This window comes from Lagopus muta, chromosome 2 (assembly GCF_023343835.1).
Source record: "Lagopus muta isolate bLagMut1 chromosome 2, bLagMut1 primary, whole genome shotgun sequence".
Lineage (NCBI taxonomy): Eukaryota > Metazoa > Chordata > Aves > Galliformes > Phasianidae > Lagopus > Lagopus muta.
Genome location: NC_064434.1, coordinates 60855388 through 60874008, shown reverse-complemented (window position 1 = coordinate 60874008; position 18621 = coordinate 60855388). Strand labels below are relative to the sequence as shown.

The 18621-nt window shown below is 37.0% G+C and overlaps 1 protein-coding gene across 3 annotated transcripts in view; it reads right to left on the bottom strand.

Annotated features, from left to right (window-relative positions):
* RGS17 (regulator of G protein signaling 17) overlaps window positions 1–18621 on the bottom strand; it is a 71972-nt gene that overhangs the window by 27251 nt on the left and 26100 nt on the right. For all 3 annotated transcript variants that reach the window (XM_048935447.1, XM_048935446.1, XM_048935448.1), the window contains exon 2: window positions 3528–3671. In XM_048935447.1, the coding sequence (XP_048791404.1) occupies window positions 3528–3646 (119 nt within the window). In that variant the 5' untranslated portion in view covers window positions 3647–3671. The remainder of the gene's footprint in view (window positions 1–3527; window positions 3672–18621) is intronic.

Below are 18621 nucleotides of genomic sequence, written 5' to 3'. Positions count from 1 at the left end.
ATGATGTCATATGGCAATGAAACTGGGGGAAAGAAGGAAGAAGGGAGATGTTCATCTTTCTGCTGTTATGCATGATGAGCCCTGCTTTTCTGGAAATGACTGAGCATCTGCCTGTCCATGGGAAGGAGTGAATGAATTCCTTGTTTTACTTTGCTTGTGTAAGCAGCTTTGCTTTACTTATTAAACTGCAATTAACCCACAAATTTTATCCCTTTCACCTTTCCAATTCTCTTCCCAACCCACTTGGAGGGAAGGAAGGAAGGGCAAGTTTCAGTTGCCTGTGGGGCTAACAAACAATAATGGTAATGTGCTCCAATTGCTTGTTACCTTTAAGAAGGAATTATGAGAGGAAACTGTTTATAAAAAGATGTGCTGAAAGTTGCTTGCTCTATTAGGCAAGGTATTATTTCCTCAAACAAAGGTGCCAACATTTGCCTATACTGTTATGCAAACAGAAGACTTAATGTCTATTCTGATTTTAACACAGGGTAGGGAAAAAAAGGAAACAAACATCACATGATTTACAGAAGACACTTTTAGAATTGCAGTGATTTGTATGGAGATACAAACTGTTGGACTAACTTTTCAAATAGATATAAGTGAATGATTCTTGCTATAAACCGCCTCCCTTTCTGTGAATAGTGAGGAAGTTGAAGCACTGAAGAATATTGATATAAGAGTTGTCCACAGTCAAAGAAGCTGAAGGAAAAACAGAAGAAAAGCCTTCTTATCTTGATATTGACAGCAAGGGCATTATCATCACCATTAATGAACTCAGCTACACTTCCAAACTGGTATCCAGAGAAATTCAGGTTACTCAAAATACTTGTGGAACTAGAGAAAGCAAGTAATTACAATAGGTCCAGAGAAGCTGTTACAATGATTGATTAAACTTCTTATATTGTGACTGTGGTGAATTACCTACCGAGAATCACCTGTATAATGAATGACTAGCAAAGTTTATTTTGTATTTTTTTCTATTTTATTAAGGCAAGTTGATGGAGAAAGAACAGTAATCTGTACACCACCTGGATTGTTCACATTTACCAAACAAATTTGGAACTAGAACCAATTTGCTTTAACTCTGATTCTGAAACATTTCATATTGCCTTTTTCAAAGTTTTGTCCTGTCTCCCCTCTTCTGGGGTTTACTCTATAGAATCATAGTAGACAGAATTGGGAAAGACATTATCTATTTTATCTTTTTGATTTTAGAAAATAAAAGCAATGTCATTATCCAATTTGACTAATTGTTTTGACTTAATCCAGAAAATTAGTTTAAATTGACAGGATTTCTGCATTTTCAAACTAATGTATGTTATCAAAACCAAACCAACCAACCCAACAGCAAACTAGCACTCAACTCCCCCTAAACTCCTGAAAGATAGGATATCAACAGCAGAAACAGTTACCAAAGCAGCTGAAAGGACATCCTATATTTTAAAGCAATAAACGCTCTTAGGGTTAGTATGCATAATCCATTCAAATATTTAATGGTATTGCATTCCCAGTAGCAGAGGCAGTTCAAGGGTAACAGAACTCATGAAAGCTTCAAAACAGTATATTTGTCAAATAAGGGTTCTTGAGTTGTAGCATGCTTAAAAAATATAACCAAATGTTTATAAATTTTAAAATTAGACATACTTTTACGATCTTTCGTGTTCCAGTATGTAAGGCAAAATCCAACCCTAGCTATACATGCACAAGGTTGAATTCTATTTCTATTCTATAAAGGGATTTTGCAGTCATGATGGATGATTCTATGAAAGTGTAATTTTAGGGATGTTTAAAAAGCAAACAAGATGTTAGGAATAATAAAAAAACTAGAGCAAACAAAAAATTGCTGTGTTACAGCAAAAGCATTTTTTGTACTCATATCTACACTACTGCAAAAATTCTGGTCACACGTCAAATGGGAGACAGTAGAATAGGAAATGTACACAGAAAGACATGAGGTAGGTGGATAGACAGCAAATAGATAAGTATAAAGAACTGGGTCAATTTCTGTACCACAGATTATAGATAAGACTATGGAAGAAAAGATAGATGAAAGGGGATACAACAGAACATTTTAAAAAATGATCATTAGGAATAAAATTATTTCCTGTTCCTCAGAATCATAGCAAAGAAGAATCAAATGAAATTATCTCATAGTAGATTCTCATAGTAGAAAAAAAAAAAAAAAAAAAAGGAATTAACTGATGATACAGAGCACAGGTCAAAAGTAGAATATATTGGTAAGGAAAACCTGAAATGCCAAAATTTTAGGCAAGTTCAGGAAGTCACTTCAGAACATAGTTAGAAAAAATTAATGAAGGATAATTCATCAAGGGCTATAAAACTTCCGGGTTACGAAGTCGTTAAGTTGTTGATTCCCAGAAGTTGTGAGCTTTGCTGGGATAAGGACAAGGAGGTGGATGTTCACTTCTTTTACCCTTCCCATCTAGCCTCCTTGGGTCACTTCTTGAGGTAAGATGCTGAGCTCAATGGACTTTTGGTCTGTAACAGTACAGCTAAACTTAACACAAAGCAGAAAACAACAGAAGCAAAACATTCTTCCTTTTCTTTCCATTAAAGCACTTCTACCTTTTTGCTGTATGGAATTAACACACAACAAAATATCTTGACGAAAGCATGAGTATTTGCTCATCTTTGTTCCAAATATCTACTTGTACATGTTGTAAATGTAAATGTACTGGGAGCAAATAGGCTCTGATTTTATATTAGAGGAAGAGGGCTGTTTCAAGTGAAAATAATATAGATACACAGAGGAATGGTCACTCCAAAGAGACTGAATTGCATAGGTAATAGGATGCACAGGCCCTGAGCAGCAGTGCAAGTGAATTAATTTATCTGTCAACATTAAATGTTCACAACAGTAAGAAGTAAAGACTTGATGTCTCTCAAGATACTGAGAATTTAAGGCTATTTCTTAAACTGTGTTTAATTCTTTGACTTTGACCAATTCTTTGTTCAGCAATAGACAAGCAAACATAATTCCTGAGCCTTTTTTTCCACTAAAATTTTGACATACCAGTCACTGGTAGAAGTAGAATTTAAATCCTGTGATTCCAAATTTCCAAATTATAAATTATTTAACAACTAACTGGTAATGCAGGCCTCCCTTTTTCCCTCCTGAATGCAGAGAACTACAATATAAAAAAGGAATAGCAGAAAATAAAGTTAGAAAAAAAAAACTTGCATATTTTGAATGCAAAATATAAAATATTCAGTATGAAGTCTCACATATATTAGCTTTTTAATGGATTTTTTATCATTTAGAATGATTTACGTAGGGTAAATACAGCTTGAATTTACTATTCTCTCCTCTTCCCCCTCACAAGATGTCCAGCCAAATTAGGGAATGATTTAATGTGGGTTTTTTGTGTGTGTTTGTGTAAAATGTTGAATTGTGCCTCTTGGCAGCAATCCTCTCCCAAAAGTTTGCATGCTCCCAGTTCTTGGCACTTGCCATCCTCATTGTTTACCTGTTGTGGATACGGAACCAAATATACTACAGGACATACCATGAACAGCTGCAGCAACAGCACCAACAAAAGCAACATGTGTTGTTGGGCCTTTGGTTTCCAGGTGCTTGAGACACAGCTGATGTTCCTTCATTTTGTGTCTGCTGCCTCTTTCTCATTTCAGCTACTTCAGTGCCCAAGCGGCTATAAGAACACAGACATAAGAGATGTACAGAATTACTATAGACCGTCATAAAGTACATTCACATTTCTATAATATCCTCTAATTTTATTCATTCTCACAGCTTGTGGTAACAGAAGCATGTGAGCATCAACTCTGCTATCCAGGTCATAGTTCTGTCAGAAAAGCAGTTTCCAGAAGACCACATTTCAGTGATAAGCTTATGCTACTGTGCCTTTCAATCACATCTGTTCTTATCACTTCAGATGGACTAAAATAACTGCTACACTCTGCTGAACACCAAGTTACACAGCTTGGGTAGCACTTGCTAGAGTCTGAGCTGTTCATTACAATATGAATATCAGAGCTTTTTCCATGGTACTAAAATTTTGGCAAGATGGTTATTCACTTTAAACGTGAGTTAGAAAGTGATTTTTTTTTAAAATTAATTAATTAAAGTCAGTATGGGCTTCACTGGTCTATGACAGACCAATGAAATTGACATGGGCAGCAATGACTGTCTGTTAATAATGAGCCAAGATTACAACATGTCTGAGAGGTTTGCTACTTGAGAATTATTTTCTGTAAATAAAAGGAAAAATAAATATGTATTTCCAATATACTCTGCCAGCTTTGGCACTATTTCTGGTGTCAGAAGATTTGCTTTTGCTCATTGCTGGTCTTTCCCAGATTTCATTAGGCCAAGGTAATTTTCTTTCCAGTGACCTGCACTATACAGCTGGAAGTAGTATTCCATGCATCACTAAGCTAGAATATCCACTGCCAGGTTATGTTACTTTGGAAAGTTTAGATGCCAGTGTTGTTCTAAATGGTTCACATCTTTCTACAACTGTTGCTTTCCCAGAGTAACAGTTACTACAAGCAAATGCAAATTAGAATAAATGTAGTACTTCTGTCTTTGAAAAAAGAAAAAAAACATTTTTTTCTGTAGGAAGCAGCTCAGTTTTAAGCAAATGTGGTTAGGAGAGGACATGGTGTCAGCAGCATATGCTCTGCTCCTACCCATGGGCATTCTGCAGCAGCCAGGAGTGTTGAGGAAAGGTGGGCTCAAGTTAATTTGGCACTGGGGTATATCATACAGCAGTACATCTGTACTCCTTCTACATGCATTCAAACAGCAGCTGTGAGGGTTTGCATCTACATGGCTTGTAGCAAAAAACATTAAGCCTTAGAACTTGAACCCGTGCTACATAACTTAGGTTTGGTGCTCATTTCAACTTCTTGTGCAGCTAACATTTCAGCATATATTGAAAAGATGAGTCATTCCTACAGTGTTTTAGTTAAACTAAACAGTGAACAATCAGTTTATATTTGTTTCACACAACATGGTTTTTATTTAAGTGGAACGAAAACCCCAGCACTTCTACCATTCAGATATACTTCCAGAATTCACTACCTACTTAGGTTATTGATGTTATTTATTACTGTTCCTGAATTACTAAAGATTGAAAATACATTTTAAAAAATCCTGTTTTTCTATCTGTTGCATTTTGTTAACATGAGATACTTAGACACAACTGGAAGAACACCTGTATTTCTACAGTAGTTAGGAAGCAAAGGAGAAGTACTGCAGCACAAAGCATAAATTAGATAAGGATAGCATAAAGCCACTTTCTTTAAATTGCAGTGCTGAACTTCTGCTGACTATGCATGATGCATTTAATTTATTTCATAGATAGCTGTGCCATGCTGTGAGTAGTACTTAATTCAGTAGGCGCAATAACTATGGGTAAAGGAATTAAAGCCAGATATTTTCACAGGGAACATTTGCTTCTTGTAAGACAGAGGTTCTCACAACATTACTATATAATCACAAAGACGTATAAGTTTCAGAAACCAGGGAGATTATTGTGATTTATTACACATTTTTAGCAAGATATATAAAAAGTACTATTACCATTGCTGAAAAATGGCTAAAACCTGCTTCATTATAAATACAAGGTGGCAGGATAAAGGTAATCCATTCAGACATATTGATGACAATTGTGACTTTGCAGTACTTTTAAAATAACTTTAACATAGCACAAGCTGCTGCTGAGATAGATGACCCTCTGCCTTTGCTTCTGCAGAGCCCACAGTCTCTCATTTCCTCACCTGAGGGTGCAGGCAGCAGCACTCGTGCAGGCACTTGATGAATGGGATAAAACTGCAGACACATTTTAAAATTAATCCAGATCATCAAATGGAACAGATAGGAGATATTCAGCTGCATAAACATAGAACCCACAACTGTAATTCTCAACACACCTTGCCAGGCATATCTTGGGGCAGAGGGAGAATTGTGTTTTCACAGGGGTGGTCCATGTCCTCAGCCTTGCCCAGCAACTTCTACCATTGATTGCATAACCAACCTTCACAGAGTCTTGCAAGTCTGGCACTACATGGTGCTGTGAGGAATCATGGACCTTCAGTGCAAAGGATTTCTGGACACATGGTGTTCTCCAAGGATGCTCAGAGCACAGGCTAGCTGGTCATTAGAGTGGTACTGCTTACCTTGCTATCCTCCGAGTATGAGCCATGAAGCATCCTGTTCCTGACCACATATCAGCCCTTTGCTATAACTAGCATTACATCTTTTTGGAAAGCTTCTAATCTAAAGCTATCAGGAATGTGAAAATTCCACCCCATGGTGCAAAACAATAAACATATTTACTGCGGATGAAGTAGGCTGAGCGGAAACTTTAGTTTCATAATATTTAGGTTTCATGTTGCATTTCCAAATATCAGATATCATCTATGCCAGACTGTATTTGATTCTGTTAAGATTATTTATGATGCAGAAGCAGGAATATCTTAATTCTTGAATATATTCAGGAACTGAATCACAGACACAGGATTTCTATTTGGTGCCTTGTTCCAAGGTATGACAAATACATTTAGAATCTTTAATTCAGCAAGTCAGTCTGATGAAACAAACTATTTTAATGAAAACAATTCCAAATTTAGTACAAAAGTACAAAGAATACTGTGACCAGATATTAACCAGATCTTCTAGGACAATGGTACAAATTACATATAGGTCACCAAGATATCAGTTTGCTTTTTATGTTTTTCAAAATTTTCATTCTTCTCTAGCTTGGCAATATTGCCTAGTGGTGAAGATGGACCTTTATCTAGTAGAGGCAGTATTTCTCCTTGATAATCTTTGTGATTTCTCAGACCATCACAACACAGGTTCAAGATTCTTCTGCCAATTTTGCACCTGGTTCTTAGCCTGTTTGGTGGCATGGTGTATTAGTAGTGTTACGATGTCCATTTATGCTGATCAGAAATCACAGCAGTATTCCATTTTGCTTGACTGATTTATTCTCTTGGGGATGAGTGGATATTATGTCCCTCAGAGCAACACCGTAGTCATGGAGGATTTCATTTCACACAACATCTGCTGCCTCTACTCTTCAGCTGAGGAAAGTAACTCAAGGTTACAGCAAACGCTTATTATACTTGTTATGAGACAGGTAGCTCATATAAACTTCAAAGTAAGAAAGTCCCTACAGCTCTCTGTGCACCCTCAATATCGCAGTGCAAGAGGAATATGAAAACTAAAAAAAAAAAAAAAAAACAAAAAACAAAAACAACCCACAAAACAACACCAACAAAAAAAACACACACAACCTAGAAATTTCGAGTAAGGCTTCCTGTCAGTTGTGGAACTGATGGCACAAGGATCTATTTTTGTGTTTAGGTGGTGTAATTAACATTTATTCCTGTGGGTACTCAGGAGTAATTATTAGAGATATTCCCTTGTGCACAGAATAATGTGTAACTTGGGAAGATAGCTCAAAAAATTGACAAAAAACTTTTGTTTATTACATTTTTAACTGGGAAGTCCCACTGAATACTGAGTGCAGTAAAATTCTATACACTGCCTTTAGTAAATGAAAAGAAGGTAATTTCTGAATTCCACCTGTTTTTTTTCTTCTGTTTCCACCTCTCTGTCTCTCCATCTCTTTATACTTAGGTTTTAAAATGGTTTCCTGGGAAAATCCCAAGATACTAGATGCAGCACAAAGCACAGGCAGCATCATTAGAGTGGCTCTGTTGATATCCATCATCTAATGAAAGAAGAACATTTGTTTGTTTGGTGTCCTCAAAAGCCTGACATTACTGCCCTTCAAATTATCTGAACTTTACTATTGGCACTGCCCCATCCAGCTCTATCTGCTAGTATTGTAACTTTCCTACGTACACGACCCTTCTGTAACCTTTTCTGTTCCCCTCTCAGGATTGAAACAGCATTCACTGGAACAGCTCAGGTTCTGGAAAGTCATAGAAACCTCTTGCAATTCCATTAGGGACTGATTATTATTATTATTTTTTTTAATCATATCTTCTCAAGCTATACCCTAATGTCTGTTTTGAAAAAGGAATACCACATGAGGGTGCAGATAAATGCGCTATGTCTGTACAGCAGGCAAGTAACATTATGTCTTTTGTTGCAGGTAGGACACATAGTAGCTTAGTTTTCAGGACAGAAATGGAGCAGAATTTGTTAAAACAATCTGTCTTTTGTCAAACTTCTGCAATAAAAGAATAAAATCGCCTCACCTCAGAAAGGAGCAGTTAATTACAAGGATATAGAGAGTAAATTAGTCTGCAGGCAAGAAACTTAGCTCTTAACATACTTTTCTTAGGTGATCTGGCACATCAGCTCTTCTACATTGCTTTGCTTCTTTTAACTTTTCCAGTTAAGGAACCAAAACATCATCTGTGTTGCTCAGATAAATTCAGACCTTATACCAGTGGATACGTGCCCCAGATACAACTCTACTGATCTTCACAGATGCTTATGTTGTTACACAAAATATAAAGACTGTTCACACTCAATCTTTTATCTGTGCTCTCTTCATTCATTTAAGGGAGTGTCTAAGGGGTACTATTCAAAGATCTTATCAAATGTCCGTGAGCTATGAAGATTTCCACGTGCTCCTGGCAATACTGAGTGAATAGTGAAATCAAGACAGCAGAAAGTTATCTTTTGAAGTGCTACTGACTACCTATACATGCTTCGTGAAGCAGTGACATTTGTTCTCTATCTGAGATACCTTAACACAGATACATTCTCTGCTGTGGCACTGGATCTTGACAACCACTCAGTATTTCACAAATAAATAAATGTAAAGTAATAGAGTAAAATAAGGTTACCAGAAGAAGCAATGTAATTGAGTTACCTTGGGCTCCATTTACTTATTTCAGTGTATCTATAGTCCATTAAAGAGTATTAGAAACTACTGGTAACAATGGAAACTTAATTGCACCTTAATTACTCTGAACGTATCTTACTTGTAAAATTTAAATTAATTACAGCAATATGGAAAGTTTTAAATATTTCTGTTGTGAAGAATAAGCATTTCATAAAGAAAGATCAAAGTTGATTTCTAGAAACCATTCTGTTTAACAGCAGATGTGTCAGAACTTTGAAATATAACTCCAAATTTTAACAGACTTGCTTTCCCATGTTCTTTAAAAAAAAAAAAAAAAACAAACGATATTTTGCACCAAGACTAAGTTCTAAAAAGACACTAAACATGTCACTAGAATAGAGCACTGCTCTATGAACATTCATTTAACTTAAAACTGCAATTTTGGCTAACATTTTGAAATCTTCTCCTTGCATACTGTAATACTCTTTTTATGACTTTTCTAGGCATCTTGTGTGCTCATAAAGGATTTCTGAGAGTTCTTTTTGTTATTTTTGTGGTGAACTTAGTAACTTAGGAGGCCCAACTGAAATTTCTACAATACTCATCAACTAGATATGCAATTGTACTTCTGAATCAGATGTTACTGCTAAGAAACAAAAAATTAAGTCTGACAGTAATATACATTATCAAAAAGTTTGAGATGCCTGTATGGACTTTTTAAAGAGCTGTAGCAAAATTATGACCAAAAAACGATTAAGAGCACTCTACAGCCTTCAGAAAGATTCCATAAAAAGGAAAAAGAAAACTCATCAGGAAAGCTTTAATTTTTTTTTTTTAATGTATTGTTTTTAACATCTCAAAAATGAATCTCCTATTATGCTATTAAGAATCTCCTATTACGCCATATATCTACCTATTGATTGTAGATGCAACCATGCCAGTTGACTTAAGACACATGAAGCCACCACGCTTTTGAAAGATGCAAAGATATTCTCCTCAGAGAGAAAATAATTACTTTCTTTGTTGCTAAAAAATTAAATAGATGCTTGTTAAAGTCCATGACATTCATCATAAAAGGACACTATGATACACTAGAGAACACAAACAGCTTTACTGCAAGCATTAGGGTTCTGGTTTCTAAATGAGTTTATCTGTGCTTAAAGCCAATTTTCTGTATGGAAAGCCAGAAGTCATTTTTGGTGATATCAATTGCACAGATTTTGTAAAGTTTCAGTGGAGAAAAAAAAAAAAAAAAAAAAAAAACAAGAAAAGTTATAGGGTCAGTAGAATTTGTAGCAACTGTAGGAGGAAAAATATTCGTATGTGCAAGGAAATTATCCAACAAGCTTCAATGCTGGTGAACTTCATTTTCTGCACTTAAGACCACACTGGTAAATTTCCACAGGCAAGAAACAGCAGCAACTGTACATAAATGATGCAGCATTTAATCAAATAAATGCACACAAATTTCATTTATAATGCACATGCTACTATGAACTGAAAAACAAAGAAGGCATTAGAAAAATGGCTTTAGAGTGAAAATGGATTTTATGAAACCATTTCGGACATGGTTCTAGTCTCTGAAATGAAGAAAATCATCATTCTTCACTGTAAAATGAACATTTGCATCCTCATACAAGTACTTTCCTTCCCTCCCCCCCCCCCCCCCCCCACCCCCCCAAATTCCTTCCAGAAATAGAAGTTTCAACTTTAGACAGAAGTAGCCTCAAGGAGGCTTCTGTAAAGTAGGTCTCCTGTAATAACATGACTTGGTCATCATGCTGACTTTAGGCTTGCTGACTGACTTCTGAGATATCCTCTAACTGGATCCTTCTGTGTTTCAACCCTCCTTTCCTCACATCACATCATCAAAAGTACAAAAGAAAAAAGTAAAATAAAAACATTCAAGAGATTAGTGTGACAGAGAAAGAGGTTTTTGTTAGCATAGCAGAAAAAGAGGAAGGGAACAGAAGGTGGCAGGAAGGAGCAACAGGTTTAGGCATCTAGCATCCTTCTGGATGGCTGGGAACAGCGGGAGTTTAATGCAAGTGCACACTATAGATAGGCTTAATAAGATCCTGCTGCAGCAAGTATCTGCCAATAAGAAAAGCAGGGGTAGGTTGTTGACATATTTACCCTCAAAAAAGTAGTGCTTGGGTTGTGCATATACACATTAGCTCCTGTGCCTCTTCCAATCCCAACCTCCCTCCAAGCTACGCTTTCATTGAACAGCAGCAAGCTTCTAGAATGTGTGCTCCTCTGATTGGTGCTAATGCTTGCTGACTAGAGAAAGGGAGAGGAAACCAGTTTCTGCTCACAGCAGGGGATGTGCTTTTTCTTACCACACTGGTATTTAGATTCATAGAACTAAGTTTAAAGACTTGACTCTCTCATTGCATTGTGCTATTAGCAGTCCTTGATTCCACCTTGCTATTTTCTCTGCTCGTTTACCTTTCTTGTTCCTCTAGACAGCAAACTTCTCTCTTCTGACTTCTTCCTTAGCTGTTAATTCTGTTTTAAGAGTACCTGCTGTATCTGTCTAGTATTACTCTATAGTGTGCCCCACCACCATCCCAAGTCTGTAGCTGCAGTCCCTGGAAGCTTGGGCTTTTGGTTTCTAGCCCTTGGTGTGGGTAACTATCTGCTCACTTGCACAACAGGCTCAGATTTTTGGCACTACTATTCCTCAGCATTATTATAATTACATCTCTGTCACGTCAAGCCTTTCATTATGTGTTTGACTGTCATAGGCAGGTCTTTATATATCGAAAAAGATGGGTCTATAATTAGAATCTGATAAGGTACAAGGAATGATTCAGCATGACATAGAAGGGATCTCCTTCCATCCCTTCCTTGTCATCTGCCAATCTCTTAGTTACCTTTCCAGCTGACAAGATCTTTCTGCTGTTTTGTGACTGTCTAGATAAAGATAATTTGTGCTTACTGGTACTAGGATTGGTTATACACCATCAGTGCAATGTCACTGCATATGATAAGAGTGCTTTGCTAAGAACAAAATCATAATCACAGCCTTACCTGAGTATATTCTAGATAGCTGACTCATTTTTGGGATATGGACTAACAGTCATTCATATCATTAAAAATACGGTTTTTTTACTAGACTTCCTTCAAGATTGGTTGCAACATGCTAAATACATCTTAATTTTTATGCTTTTATACATATAACTAATCCTCAATTTAGGAAGACATTGATTTTTTTCTGAATGATTCTGTTGCCATTAATTTTTTAGATTGAAGCTCTAGGAAGAAACTTACCATTGTCAGCCAAATCTTCACTACAAATTGTAATCAGATGTTCTATAAATTGTGTGTTTTTAAATTAGGGAATCATATAAGAACCATGGTAATTTTTGAGATTACAAGTTCTTACGCCAGTCTTGTCTTGCAATGTATCAGCTCCCTGTGAGCCCAGATATTAGGCTGAAAGCAAAATAAACAGACCTTATGATTTTTTTTTTTTTTTCTTAATGCTGAGTATCAGCTTTTTATGTTTCAGGCATTATTCCTAATATAGATGCCTTAGACCCTTTCCATCTGCTTTTCTTTCTCCCCACAAAAAATACAACAAAGTTTCTTTATCTCTTTCCAGAGAAGAAGCTTTTACTTCCATACTTGGAGAAGGCTTCTTGCCTGAACTCCTGCATTTCTGCTGGTCTATCTTGCTCTGTGTTGGATGATGCTTTCCCTTGCTGTTAGTCACACATTCCTCCTAGTGACTCTCACTTTACCATCTGCTGCTTCCAAGTTTTGTGTCCTACATGCAGCATCACATGCAAGGATTTCCCACTTATAAAGTGTCTTTTCCTCATTAAACAGCAGTTTGTGAATGTGCCAAATCTGCAGCAAGCACTGTGTCCTCAGACTTCCTCAGGGTTACTCCAAATCTCTGAAACAGATGCACTCCCCAGCTCACAGCCACAAGCATGGGAGCAGTCAGAGTTCTTTTCTCCCTTTCTGTTCTTGGTGGGCAGTCAGCAAATACAACACAAAAACAGACAAACAAACAAACAAACAGCCTGAAGTAAAAAAGGGAGCTGAGGGCAATGGGTAAATGGAGAGAAAAATGAACAAATCTGACAGAAAGCATGGGTTTATTTCACTAAATCTTGGGTTAGAACCACTTTGGAGCAAAAAAATTAGAGCAGTATCAACTATTTGACTTGAAAAGCACCAGTATTTGTATGGGAGACTTTTTTGGTATTTGCATGGAGGTACACAAAAATAGATGCACAGCTTTCAATTTCCATGTGTCCTGAGCTATGTATATGTCAACAAAACAAACATTTCAGCAACAACATTTACTTTGGTCAAAAATGTAAAAGCTCTGCTTGGATCTCATGGAAAAGCTGAGGCACACTCCACATTTTTACACATCTCTGGGCAGTGGAAACCACCAGTCACAGCCCTGAAGCTGCTTCCTTCCAATTTTTCCTGACAGCAAAAAAGAACACAATGGTGACTTTCACAGTAATGAAGCTCTTCAAGCTTTTTTTTTTTTTTTAAATTTATTTTTTTTATTTGCATACTTGTTTAATCCGTTTCCTTGCTGGAAGGATTCACAAATAGAAAAAGACAAGCTCCTCTGAATGTCTCATTGCTTGAGCACTTGCCTTAACTGCCTTAGTCCCCGTTAACTTCTGACTTGCTAGCTTATCTGGGAGGATGGGTTTCCCCATTCCCTTAAATTCACTTTCCTACCACCACAAACTGATGTGGCTGCTGGTACATTACAATGTCAGATAGTGGACCCTTGTAGCACAATCACTCTTCCTAATCACAGTGGTGTGATGGAACGGTACAGCATAAATGTCTGAACGATACACAGAAGGCCTAACATTTGAACAGGTATCTCTAAATTCAGAGATTCACAAAATACCAGACTGAGGGAGCTTGAGACATTCTGAAGCTAGTATGGGGAGTAAGTTAGCGTGCTGTGTGCCAGAAGGAATATACGGAAGTACAAACAAAGAAAACAAAAGCAATTATGATTTACTCACCCATCATTTATCTTCCTATGGTCACTTTTTAAACACCAGTTTTAAAAACTACAGATTTCCAACCATACTAGTAAACAAATTTTCATAACAAGCTACCCAGGTTATTCCATGTTTGCCAACAGAAAAGAATAAATTATGCCTTCCTGTAGAATTTGATAGCTAGTGCAGTATGGACAATATTCATATTATTTCAGAAGAAAAACAACAATAATATAGATTTTTTTTTTTTTTAGTTTACTATTTTAGCATCTGTACAAATGCTAAACATAGGTTTATCTAGAAAGAATCCACTATTTTCCCTCTTGGAAAAAGATACTTGAATTTGGAATTCATGCACCAAGAGTAAGTAATTTTCCAGAAGATATTTTTTCTCCCCTCTCAGAGTATGATGCTATTCTTGAAGCAGTGTGTGATAAGGAAATGCTGCGACGCTATTGCATTTGTTTCAAAGCTGAAGAAGAGAAAAAGAATTGCAAATCATTTGCTGCATAGAAAAGAGCAAAAAAAAAAAAAAAAAAAGCCAGAAAACCCTTCTGAAGGCCACTTATAAGGGAACTTCACAAATGTGTTGTATACAAGATATGTAACGCCTTATTTTTAGAAAATTTAAACTTGAAGCTACTCTGCTTTCATGATTTATTATAACCTTCATGATTTACCATAACCCAAGTCTAGTTATCACGCCATTATTAAAAATTAATAATCCTAATTCTCAAATGGATGGGACAAAAAAAACATGCTGTGAAAACTTGAAACCTTTCTAATCTCTGGGAACATACAAATTTTGGTATGAAGGTGTCACATCTAGCCAAATTTGAATATGTAGAAACTCTAATCTTTTGCTTAGCATTATCTGATTTACAATCATCAACTATGTTACCGTACAGTAAGACACTCAAATACCTTTTGCACTTGAGTATGCAAAGAGGTAGAGTGCAATTATTTGATTTGGATAAATAGCACCCGAAAGATCAACAGATGACATCTCTTGGAACGCTGTCTTCACAGATGTCTAAACAAAGCTTGACGCAGTGTCTGGTATATCACTCCTCTTCCTACCAACTCCATGCTCACTGGCAGCGCAGACTATTTGATGCCCTCCTGTTTTTACTGCTAGACTATAGATTCCATGAGAGAAGTTCCTTAGCACCTTTTCATCACATGTAGCACAGTGTTTAAATAAATGAGAGCGCATTGCATAAAGAACTGTATTTCCTCTAGACAGTGAAATCTACTTGTTTCCTGTCTGAATCATAAAAAAGTTATATCTAGAGTAATTAGAGGGCTAGATACTGTTTCCATTATTTAAAAGATATGCGCAAGAGTGCTGGGAAACTCTGGAATTAATTTTAATTACTGGAAACCTACCTACATTTTTAGTATTAGACACAAAGTTGTTTTGGGAGGATGGTTTCTAAGGTTGCAAGATGTGAATCAGATTCTTTTGACATTTTAACTTTTTTACTAAGCAAAAAAACACTGTTTGTTCCAGCCAAATAAATGAAAATATTCTTTGAGGCAAAAGATGAATTTTCAACACAATTGTGTAGCCTCAGATCTCTACAATGTACTTCTTGACAGGAGACATGCAACTAAGTGCAATGATAACTAAGAACAGAGACTTCACACAGGGACACGTAAGACAACATTTCTCAATAAGAGAGAACACTGCTTAGTTTCAAGAGCTCTCAAACTAAAGATGCTTTCATGTTGTTTTATTTTTGACTTATGACTTTTGCAGTTTTGGCATATTCAGTAAATGGAGAACTGGAAAGACAAAGCTCAGCTTTTCCTCTTAGCACATTTGACATATGTCAGCATGCCTAATGCCAATCTCCTAGTCCTTGCTTGTTGTAACAAACACCTCTTGAAGTGGCTTCATAACACATTATAGGCAAGAAGAATGATAAATCCCAGCAGAGTTACTCAATTATATTTGGAGACAACTGGTGGAGAAGAACTACCATACAGTGCCCAGAAGAATTTATGGATATGGAAATTAATGGGGGTGATGCAGCCAGTGTGGCACCCTCAGAACCCTCTGTGGCAGAGGTCTCTGGAACTCCACCTGGAGCCTCTTCTGAAGGAAGGATAGCTGATGTACAAGAAAAAGTATGAGTGATGATAGCTCTAACAGGAACAGTTTTCCCCAGCTGTATTGCGAGTATCACCTTTTCTGTTCATTGTTTAGTTGTCTTTTAACAGAGGAAATGGCCAACATGCAAACCCTGTTTCCTAGTTATGCATTACTGTCTGCTGCTTCTCCTTCTGAGGTACTTCTAGCACTACACTAGTGTGACATCAGCATTCAACTGACAGCTGAGATTCCATATATTTGCAGCTAATAACCTGGTCATCTTTTATTCCAGCACTGTCCAGGACTGATAGCAAACTATCTCCTATGCACTCAGTCAGATTGTCACCTTGCATTCATCATTTTTTCCTTGATGTTTGCATATTCTCCCTAACAGCATATTCTAACACAGCTCCTTCATTTTTTCCATACTAGGCAACCACATCTGCATTACTTGTACACTACTGCATATTAATTTTGAATGCTTCTAGTCTACATTTAAAATGCATTTTATATTTTTCTTCACTGTCTACAGTATCAAATTCCTATTTCTCATTTAGAACTTCAGGTAGGGGCACTTCCTTTGCATATCAACAATCATACTGCAAAGTTAATTCTGATACTTTAGTGGGCCAAGAATTTTGCCTCAAACAGCAGTCCAAGTTTACTTTAATATTAAAACAAACCTACCCAAAATTGTCTTTAGTAGTTCAACCAGACAAAAGCTCCACCTTCACTTGCATATGCAATACCTTGCTCAAAAGCACACTGTTTCCAAGGCTCATTTCTGTGTATTTCCCACACTTTCAACACAGCCTTGTGGTTAACCATCTCTGCTCAAGTTAGCAAGAATAACAAGAATGCCAGATTTTTCAGTGTTGTCTACTTCCTGAAACATGAATGCTCCTGCCTGACTTCTTTTCGGATAGCTTCAATTCCTGCCAAAAGGAAAGCATATCTGAATCTTCTTCAGAAGCCTTCCCCATTTCCAGAGAGAACTTTGGTTCCCAGTGGAGGATGATCTCCACCTTCTTTCCTCTAAAGCTAGGGGAATGATCCTCGTTGCACCTAGTACGCTTTGAACCATGATCTTGTTGTGGTAAGCATCTCCCATGTAGCCACTGTTATGAACATGTGAGAGTCCCCCTAATGATGATGTTCAGAATGAGCTTCTCCTGTAGGGGCTAACTCCATAAGCAGTTCTTACTGGGAGAGAAATATGGCAACAAGGGAGAGTTCTTTTTTCTATTTGCATGTAAACACATCTGCCACCATTCCCTATCATATAAAGACAGAGTTTTAATGAGACACAAACAGGAAGTGGTTAGGGGACTGTTTCCAGGAGCTTTATTCAAGTTGATTAATCATTACAGATTAACTGAATGCAGCTAGCTAATGAAAGCTATGAAGACTCAGAAGCTGAATACTCCATTGATACTACTTGCTCCAACATAACTAATTGAGCTGTACAAAAAACAGCTTGGGAAAAATGCATAGGTGATGTAGCTCAGCATTCTGTACTAGTAGTTTGGTCTCTCACAAAGCTGTCAGGTATCCTACAGGCTTATCTGCAAATAAAACTTCCAAATAACCTGCAGTGATCTGAATCACTTGTGAATTACTTGGTATGATTCATAACTGCAACTGCATTTATTTCCCAGCAAATAAGACACAAACAAAATGCTAGTGATGATAGCAGGTAGACAAATTGAGGGTATTTTTTAGTCGTATAACTGAAAAAATGCTAAAGACTCCACACAAATAGTACTTACGCCTTGCTGCAGGTTAGCAAATAACATTTAACCTGATTCTGCCAAAGAATAATCAAACTTCCCTGTGATCACTGGAAAAACTACATTTTTTGCAGTATTATAGGTTACTAAGGGGCATGGTAGCAGTGGAAAGATTTTGCTGGTTTTGCTCTAACCTCCTGGTTGGAGTACCCTCCCCCTTTTCCAACTTTTCAGTTCAACATTAGGACGTCTCCACCACTGATGTCACGATTCATCAGTTTTCCAAATCCTGGGAGTATTTGCTAGATTTATCTCCTATGATACACTATTTTCTCCTTTCTATCTAAATCACGTAATGTATCACTAAGGTTTCAACAGTGAAAGCACATCATAGGAAACAGCAGGTAGAGGATATCCTGGTGCAGTATAGAGCCACTTTTCTGCAACAAGTGTCTGAAATGCTTTGGTCAGAGTTGTTCAAATAATGCTTTAGTACTTTTGAATACCAGTTCAAAAGTTTTGTAGAGTTACTTCAACAATTTGAAATGAAATTATTTAAATACTACAGATCTCCACTCTGTGAATATTCTCTCTTTTTCTTTTTCCTTTGCTCAAGTTAATGCCTGTTCTAGAGCCAAAGGAGTTGAAAAAGTTCACTGACACTCCTACCAACCTTACAGGCTTATCAAATTCTAATTGTTATGCTATAACAGGATGGAAAGTACAGAAATAACAGCAGAGTAGCACAATCCTAGGCAGCAGAAAATGAGAACAAGCCCAAATGCAGCAGCTGTAGATACAAAAACAAAGGAAAAAAGACTGCTTACCTTCAGAATATCCGAGGCAGGCAAGGATCTCTAGCAAGAGATGCTCTTACCTCCAATGCTGACCCTTAAATGAGGGGTGGGATCCTGGCTCCACCCCTTCTTATCACTCAGGTGCACTGCATGCATCTGGGCTCCCCTGGGTCAGCCCTGCCTTCC